The sequence below is a fragment of the Passer domesticus genome, chromosome 1 (assembly GCF_036417665.1).
Source record: "Passer domesticus isolate bPasDom1 chromosome 1, bPasDom1.hap1, whole genome shotgun sequence".
NCBI classification, from domain to species: Eukaryota; Metazoa; Chordata; class Aves; order Passeriformes; family Passeridae; genus Passer; species Passer domesticus.
The window spans coordinates 28,281,888-28,291,625 of NC_087474.1; the positions used below are offsets into that span (position 1 = coordinate 28,281,888).

General features: G+C 39.2%; 1 protein-coding gene across 1 annotated transcript in view; it reads right to left on the reverse strand.

Annotated features, from left to right (window-relative positions):
* Positions 1-8,061, reverse strand: part of AGMO (alkylglycerol monooxygenase) — a 184,596-nt gene extending 176,535 nt beyond the window's left edge. The window contains exons 1-2 of the mRNA XM_064411330.1: positions 7,874-8,061; positions 1,307-1,437 (exon numbers count right to left, since the gene is read on the reverse strand). Of these exons, the coding sequence (XP_064267400.1) occupies positions 1,307-1,437; positions 7,874-8,002 (260 nt within the window). The 5' untranslated portion in view covers positions 8,003-8,061. The remainder of the gene's footprint in view (positions 1-1,306; positions 1,438-7,873) is intronic.
* Between the last annotated feature and the right edge of the window lie 1,677 nt (positions 8,062-9,738).

A 9,738-nucleotide genomic window follows, 5' to 3' on the forward strand; every position in this document is an offset into this window, starting at 1 on the left:
TCTGGATTGAAAAAAAAAAGGTTTTTAGTAAAATTTGCAGTGACATAAACCAGGGACGTCTAGGTAACAAAGACAACTTTTCATGGATTCAGGCTACTTCAGGAGGACCAAATGTACAATCCATGTATTTCTATGTGGCCAAATGTAAGAACATATTGCCTATGAATGAGGAATGTAAGCCACAGCATCCAAGAAAGTATTCAGGGATGAAAGACAGCTCAAAGGATCTGGGATATATAAAGGGAGGAACAACAAGTAGAAATAGAGAACAAATGACTTCATTATTTGGCACTGATGTAGTAATTTCTGAAATATGGAGTGCACTTGAGACATCAACACGAAGAAGGCTGAAAAACTGCAGAGGATTCTGAAAAAACGCTGGGGGAATAACAGAAAGGCTTGCAAATACCACATAGTAAAACAAGCTTTTCTTCCTAAAATGAAGAGATTATATACAATTTGATGGTCACCTGTGAATTCATATATGGGGAATAAAAATGTAATCCCATTTGAAAAGAAAAGATGCAATAAAATCTATAATCTGGAAGCTCATATCATGCAAAGGTATATCTAAAACATGATATTACTCACAAGTAACTAAAACTTCTGGAAAACGCTTAGAGCAATTTATATAAAGAATTTGCTGGATTTTTTTCACTGGGATTCATAGTTAATCCAGAGTGGCTATTTCTTTAAAACACAACTCTACTCACCAAACTAATTCAGCTAAATCTTATGGCCTTTACATTGGAGAGTGAATTACATGACCATGTTTGCAGCAATTCTCTCAGGAATTAAAATCCACTGAAGTCAAAGGTAAGATTATGACTACCTTCAAAGCACTTTGGATCACATGCATATTCACAATTCTATTGATCTGGTTATATGCAACCCAGTTTTATTTTTAAAGGCTAACAAAAACAATAGACTTGGTTGGTTTTATTTTGTTATCTTTCCATATTTTAATGAAAAAAACCCCAGATTCTAAAATCTAGTCTAACTTAAGATACAGTAAAGTCAGGTGAAGTCCCAGAAACAGCAAAAGGTGACAGCAAGGTCCAATACAGATTAATATAATTGATGATAAATTGGCAATGTGGAGCTGGAGAACACCCTGTAAGAATCATACTTAGCCTTACAGTTTAGAAAGATTTTATACATGTCACTAAAATTTAATTGCATAAAGGTCCAGATGCCTTGTTTAATCATTTTAGATTAGCAATAACAACTTCAATACATAACTATATTTTCTTCCTTCTTAGTGATTAAAACCCAAACAATCTCAAGGCTGCACTCGTATACTCACTCTGGTAGTCGGGACAGGATACCCAAGGAAAGAGAACTTATCCCATCATTGATCCGACCCGGCAGCTTACGCTTCTGAATCCAGCTGACAGCAAACTCCAGCCCAATAAAAGTAATGAAGAATGGAATACTCTAACAAAAAAAAAAAAAAAAAGAAAAAAAAAAAAAGAAAAAAAAAAAAAAAAGAAAGTCACAACAAAATAAAATTAGATACACTTTTCCAAACAGTATTTTATGCTGTGAGATGCTTCTCAGATTGGCTGGCACTTTAGTAGCTACTCCTGTAATAAAGCTCCATATGGACCTTAAAAATCAGAACAACCAAGGCTACTATTTAATCCACAACACCAGCATAAATCTATTGCAGTAACTTCCTCCCACAGTGTATATTCTGCACATAAACTCAAACATTATCAGAATAAAATGTATAAGTCTTTCCAAACTAATATTTCTCATATTTAAGTAAATCAGTGAGAGCACAAATATTTGTGGACTCCTTCAACCACAAAGTAGAACTGAATCTGGTTTGGATTTGATGAAGTTTTCCGATTTGATTTGTATGAAGTTTTTTGAGTGTTTTCAGCCACTGAACTTGGTATCCAACATTGTTATCTGAAAGATATAGTAAAGTGAGTTTCTTTCTACTTGGCATTTCTATTGCCATGCTTTTCAGTGCAGACAACAACAGCTCTTCTGTATGTGCTTTCATCAGTGAACCAAATGTGCAGCCCGTTCCAACTTGGGCCATACACCATGTTCCCTTCCCAGACCAAGTGACAATGATACAATGTTCCCCTCTTTCTTTGCAATTATACTGACTGCAAAATAGTTTTCAGCCTTTCTGCAGAAAAGTGTGATGATGAACAAGACTGAAACATTTCTCACTCACAACATTGCTTTAGTCTGGGATTCAATTCTCAGTGTCCATCTTCTTCTATCCCAAGAAAAGCTGAAAATGCACAGCAACAGCACCCATTAATGAAAGATGTAACTCATGAGGACTGTCAGACCTGTTCTCAATTTTTTATCATCTCAGACAACAAGAAAAAGGCTTGAGTAACAGTAAGTCATAGAGAATATTTTTCTTTTTTACTAACACTGGAGTCCTAACAGTCCCTGCACTTCACACGTGGAAGGAATTAGGCAGTGGCAGTGTTTTAGCCATCACCACCAAATCTAGAAGGCCTGTGGCAAGGAAAATGGGAAGGTGTTATAAGATCCCTGTGCAAGCTAATGTTCCTTCACCAGCCTCCCTCGCTCTGATGAAAACTTTTAGGTGACCTTTGAGACATTTAGACAACTGCTTCTTGGTTATATTAAGGCATAAAATTCCCATAATGTTTTGCAGGGCAAGAGAAATGCAACACCAGTTTTTCCCCTCTCTGGGAGGCACCACACTGCAATACTTGCCCTTTACATTTTCTGCTGCTTCTGCTCCCTTCAAGTGGCCAGCAAACACCTACAGCTTCACTGCCTGGAACCCCCCAAACTGCACTGCTGTAGAAGAGAGGCTGCTCCTGCCCATACAACATTTTAATAGAAGCATATTGTTTCTGCAAATACCATTGCATTTTGGAGGGTGCACATTTTTGTTGCCAAGTGAGATACGATCTGGGAATTCCTACTAGGCTGGGACACTAAAGAGACTAAGATGGATACAGACCAGATTGCTCAGTCCAAGAAGAATTGGATGATTCAAACCATGCAAACAGCAAGAGATTTATAGTGTCTAGAAAATGTGAAAGTTCATAAACTTCAGCAGCACAGGGTTAGGTTACAATAACAGATGAACAGAGATTAATATCAACATGACACTTTTTAATTTAGGTGTCCAGCTTACTCTGTAACAGCATTTTAGACATCTAAAAGCCTGTTTCCACTAGGCACCAACTGATGATATAAAAATCTAGAAAGAAAGGGAAGACCTGTAAAGGCCGTAAAGCCTAAACAGCACCCAAGAAAACCAATGTGGCAAATCTTTCAATACTTAGAATAAGTAAGAAATAATATAATAATAAAATATAAAAGAGTAAGGAAATCCTAAAACCTTCCATTTGAAATCAATGAAACATTCTAGGAAAATATAAATAGTCCTTGTTTTGCTCCCTATATCTGCTTCATTTCTAAGTAGATAAGACTTATAATGTACTATTCCTAATTGATATAATCAAATAGCAGATTCCTAACTTAGCAAACAAAGGTTGATGATCAGAGCTGTACACTCCAGCAGAGAAAAGAGAGGTTTAATACAAAAAACTACAAAACACTTAATGACAATATTAAGAGGCAGCTCTAGCACAGACTACAAGGAGTGGTATGGAACAGCAGGAGCTGCAGAGCAAATTGAATGGGCTCAGAACAGAGAAATTGAGGTGTTTTATTCATGAAATAAAAACAGTTAATAGGAAATGTACGTCTGTATTCCATGTGATGTTTCATTTTACCTAGCAACCTCTGAAACAGTTGAAATACTTGACTTTATATTAATGTACACTGTTACAACTTCTGTCTTATTGACTTCATTAAATATTTTCCTCCCACTGTGAAGCTGTGAAACAGCCAAGCAGTTGGTGCCACTTTTTGACTCACAAATGGGGAGTGTCATAGCAAGGAGGATAAAGAAACATTCAGACATCCTTAACTTCCTGCTCATCAAGGAGATTATAAAAGTAAAGATTTATGGCATACCCCTTACTTGCTAAGAAATTACTACATCTCTCTCACATACCAATATCAAGCTTGGTCCAAAGCAGATCAATGGGATCAACTGCATTTAGGCTAGGATGGATAATTTATGTTACTATGACAGCTATTGTCATGGAGGATGAAAAGGCATTCCCTGACCCAAACTGCCCACAGTGTAAGGATGAGATGTAACGCAACAGAAGAAGAATGCAAATAATTCAAGAAAAAAGGAGACAGTAAGAGAGAAAAGTAGTCCCACTAGCCTAACCACTACTTTTTCTTCTTCCTGGTTTGGTTTTGTTTCTTTTTTTTTGTTTAAGTTAAAAAGACAAGGAAGATATTTAAGGAACCCATTGAGGATGGCTATCCCTACAACTGTTTTCAAGGGTTGTCTCTACAAACAAAATGGCAAAAAGTTAAGAAACAGCCACTGTTGACATCACAATTTAGAGACATATGACAGATCCTTTGGATATCTTCTGGTCCATAAATGTTTTACTCTTTCTCTGTTTCCAGTTTTTTTCCCTTCACCCAAGAGCAGAAATACTCAATGGAAATTTGCATTAGCTTGTGGTTTAGCTGAATAACTGATCCATAACATGAAAGCCTTACTCTGAGTACTGTGTGAGAGGGTTCCATTTTAAATAACCAACTCTAGAGAATGCAAAGGACCATTTAAAATCAGTTTCCACTTTATACTGTTGCAAAGAATAATATTCTAGGTTGAAATTCAGCATATACTCATAGCTTTACTGCAATTCTTGAAACAGTTTTTGTTTTCTTAAAGTCCCAGATCCTTATAACATAAGAATCCCAACTTTCAAGTAAAACTAAATATGAAAGTTCTGTGCCTCATTATTTAGAAGCAAGCCCTAAAATGTGAACTGAGTTTAAATGTGAACTTATTCTTTAGGCTGTCAAGAGAGTAAATTGAAAAGGAAAATAGTGATTATTAAAGCTTTCATTTTGGAGTTCTCAGCAGAAGGACTGTCTCTTCAGAAGTCTGACTCGTGGATGTCTTTACAGAGCACAAGTGATAATTTCAGACTACAGCAAGGTACAAAGTAAATTTATGGTTCATGAAAACTATGTTTGGCAAACAAAAAGAATCAGTCCACCTGCCCGTCTGTGAACCACATTACAACACATCTGTAGATTGTGAGACAATTAAAAAAAAAAAAAACCAAAAACAAACAAACAAACAAAAAAACCCCACCAACCAACAGAGCATGCAGAGCCTAGTTTTACACCCACAGAAAAAAGGATGCTCTTACAATGAATGGGCAAGTGTCAGTACATCTTGTCTTGGAGAAAGAAAATAAGATTCATACCCCTTTTCCCAGAATTCTGGATTTGTTGAAAGGGTGACTTTTCCATGGGCGCTGCTGCAGGACTTTGCTGCTTGTCACTGGTTGCAGCTGATCAGTTTATGTTTTAAACAGGACTTGAGGCCTCTACATACAGCTCTGCCAACATACAGAGCAACAATGCAAGGACCATTGCTTCTGAAAACAGAAGCAATGTACCCAGAGACAGAAAGTACTCTGCACAAGTTAAGCTAACTATTCTGTTCTCAGAACCAGAGTTGCTTCACCCTTTACTGCCGTTTCCTACCCAGATGTAACAGCACAGGTGACTCTAGCTCAAAGGTGCCACTCCTCTGAAGTGCCTGTATTTTGTAAGCCAACCACTCAATTTTGCAGATTGCTAAGCCCATGAATATTTGGGTGAATTTGGAGGTTCTGCCACCTGGGTGATGTCGGAAGGTGGCTATCCCCACAGCTGTAGCCATGTCATCTAATGTCCTAGAAATACTTTAATCTGTCTGATACCCAAGAGATGACAGATTTGAGATACAAATTCCACTACAGTGTCTCAGAAAAAAAAAAAAAAGAAAAAAATCCCACACCATTTAGAGATACTAATGTAATCAGCAATTTGTTTCACACATACATCAACATTATTGTCTTTTAGAGTGAATTATTTGAGCTGAGGCCCTCATTTGTTACCAGCTCTACACTAGAATTTTTTTTGTTCTGTATTGAATTGAGTTCAGATACCCACTTCTGCGTCTGTACCAATTAAGGAGTTAGCACTCCCAAGACCTCCTTGAAAGGCTCATCAGTTCACTATTAAATCTATTGCTGATGAATCCAATGGATATACTGCTCGTGTAATTGCTCTCTAAACAGTCCAGAATAGCAGCTGGAGAGGGACTAGATAGTTGCCATCTGCCCATAAACAAGGCCAGAAGCGGATGGATGAACTCTGCCTAAGCTCAGGCCAAAGCCAAAGACTTAAGACAGTTATGCTGCTAGAACACTTTTATATGCCCACTGAGACAAGCATCAAAAGATCTATTCTAGTAAAAAATGCACTGTCAAAAGGGAAATCCAGCACAGCTAACCTAAGATAGGAATTTAAGCAAAGTATAATAGTAATGGGAAACATTTTAATGCTGGTTTTTTGGGTTTTTTTTGTGAGGAATATTTCTTTACAAGCTTATCACAACACTGCTCTACAATAGCAGAAGCCTACAGGTGCTTTCATAATTCAAAGTATTAAGAATCCTTTCACAGACTTACAAACTGCCTAGTAAAAGAAATTCCATGTTTGGCTCATGCCTGACCTGAATATTGCACATGGGAGAAGAAAGCCCAAGGATGTTTAGGTACGTGCAGACAAGAAAGTGAATGATACCCCGTTGGAAATGTGGGAATAGTAAAAGGGACTGAAATACTAGAGAGAGCTGGAAGGAGAGATCAGCTGACTAGGCAAACCCATCGATCTACCTTAATCATGACACTATAGCTGAGTTGCAAAACACCTCTGAGGACAGCAGTCCATTGACCAGACACTGCACACACAGGCTGGGCTTGCAGCAGCTTTCTGCTTACCTGACACAAAAGGGTTTACCTTTAGAGATAACATCCCTCAGTGAGGGACTGCTTCATACTACAATTCCCAGAAAGCTGCTGACGGTGCGGCACTGCTCTGCACAGCCCATGACACCCCCATAGCAGCTGCTGCACAGCAGTCCAAGGTATACCTGGCAGAGGAGCTAGTCAGAACTATCAAAATCCATGTAAAAAGTGCAGCTCTTTACTGGAATTGGGCTGAATTTACTTTGACAAGGGCAAAATAGTGTTTGTGTGCTGTCTCTGTGAACAGCTGACATGGATCTGGGCTCAGAAGGAGCTGACAATCAAGATAAGTGCAATAGGTAGGACAGAAGGGAGCAAAGGTATCTTCTTGGAAGTGAATAAGCCGGCAGGGCGGGACGGGAGGGAAGGATTTGCTGCTGCCTGCTGACAAGGGAGTTCTCACCCACGACCTCTGTACTCTTGCCTTGGATATTTAGGACACAGCACTGTCCCAACACAAATATTTGTTCTAAATTTTCTTAAACAATCTTTATTTTTTATTTTAATTAGAAACCTTTTATTTTTCTGTCTTTGACTGAGCTTGACTTAAGGGCACAGAGAGACCTGACGTTTTGCTTGCTTTAAGAACCATAACAGCCAAACACAGTATCATATTTTCTTGTTTCCTCAGTTCAGTTTGCTGTCCCTGTTCATCTCATCCGTGCTGCTGGACATAATGTTAGCACCAAGCCCCAGATATCTGGGTGCTTCTCTGAAAACTCCTGCTCTTGGCACCAGGAGAAATCATCATTTAAATATGAATTAATACTAAAATGGAGGGTACAGTTATACTGGCAGCTTACAGGCAGAAAGCCCATGAGAGACGGTTTTATCTTCATTTAGGTGTCCTTTCGCGGACATGGTTTCAGTGAGGCGCCCGTGGCTTTTCAAAACAGGCGCAGGTGGGCGAAGGGAAGGGCGAGGGATGCAGCCAGGATGGGAAAGGAGGGGACTCTCACCTTCTCTACGTAGTCGGGCACCTCCTCCACCGTGCGGAAGGAGCTCTCTCCGGGCGCCAGCGCGTAGAAGAGGGCGCGGAGCTGCTGGCCCGGCGCGGTGCCCCGCGGGCCGCCCGCCTCAGCGCCCATGGCCAGGCCGCGCTGCGCCCGCTGCGCTCCGCGCCCCGGCACGGCGCGCACCGCCCGCCCCCGCGCCGCCCCGCCGCGGCCTCGCCTCGTCACCCCGCGGCCCCGAGGGCTTAAGGGCTTCCTTGGAGAAAGCTGCCCGCTTCTGGTTCCCCGGCATCGTGCTGGTTTGGAGGCTTGCTTGGGTCTGCGGGCTCTTTTTTTTTCGTATGTGTCATCTCTGCCTGGCCCACTTCTGGAAGCTGGGAGAAACCTCTGGCGCACCCCAACTCACTTCTCACCCTCAAAACTCCCAGCACCTCAAAAATCTGCAGAGCTTAAGTCAACCTTTCTCAATTTTAAACAGATTTCCACTCAGAAATAGAAATGATTGCTCAGGTTTGGAGTTCCATAAAAATAAAATGTTGAGAGTTTTGAGAAACAAGCCAAGGTGTGCTCGTTGACTCCTGTTCAGCTGTATGGGTTAGTCCAGCATTCTTCCCATTAAAAGCTTTTAATTTTTTAATAGGGCTTATTGTGGCTCCATTTTATATAGTTTCAATTAACATCACTGCATTAAAGGTAGCCTCTGGAAGCCATTTATTATGCTTACATTTGTGAAGGAATGAAAACTAAGGAAATAGAAATGGTGAAAAGAGGTATATGCTCAATCCTTGTAGAAAATTACTTTAAAAAATGTGAGTAAGGACAGGCTTTGTGCATTCAAGACCTTCGGTCTGAAGCTCAGGATCGCATCAAATGTTTGTCAATCACTCTTGATATTTGGTGTTAGCACAAATAATAAGATTTCTGATTAAATAGGTTAGCAAAAAAAAAATGACACAATGTCTCAACAATCCCTTCATCTCAAATGTACAGTTCCACTAACAGTCTTTGCACAAGAAATGGACTGCAAATCCTGTTATAAAAGATTTTACTACAATGTAAATTCTGACAGTCATTAAAAAAAATTTTTACTTTGTATGAGCCTTCCGTTTTGGAAAGGAGCTGTACTGGGTAATTTCAGCTGAAGTTTTTGTTTAGGAAAAGTGCAATGCAAAGAAATTGACATTAAAAACACATTTGTGTTTACACGTTTGTGATGTTTGTATCAAATAAGTTTCCATTTAAGCAACAGCATGGAAGGTCGACTTAAACAAAATTGTGCAGTTTGAATAGTGTTGCGCTACTGTAGAGAATGGTTGTCAGGAAATTACTGGAAATACCAGTAAAATATTCTATTTTTAGCTGAACAAAGCAGAAGTATTGTAAAAGGGCATTGATGATGAAATAGAGTTGGACACTCTTTTAAAATGTATAGTTTATACTAATACTATAAGTAAAACAAATATTAAATTTATTTAAGTGCTTTAAAATTGTATCCTAGTGTTCTCAATTTCAATGGCAATTTATGATAACCTGAAATTCTTATAAAACTCTAGTTGTTAAATTCTAAAATCTGAATTAATCTAAATAAAAATTCCAAATTTACTCAAAATCACACAAATCAACAGCATTCTGTCTAGATCTTCATCGCAGGCAATGACAAACATTTGCTTTTTCATTTAGATTAGCCTCAGTATTTCTATGACATTGCTCTCATGTTCAAGCTCCTTTAACTCAGCCTCACCTCAGCCATACCATCTCACCCAGACCCCTTCCTTGGTCTTGTGCTGGTGTTCATCTTGCTGCATCATCAGCTTTCAGAGTTAGAATGGCCTACACTTAATCCCACAAAAATTGTTATCGGTGAACTGGGG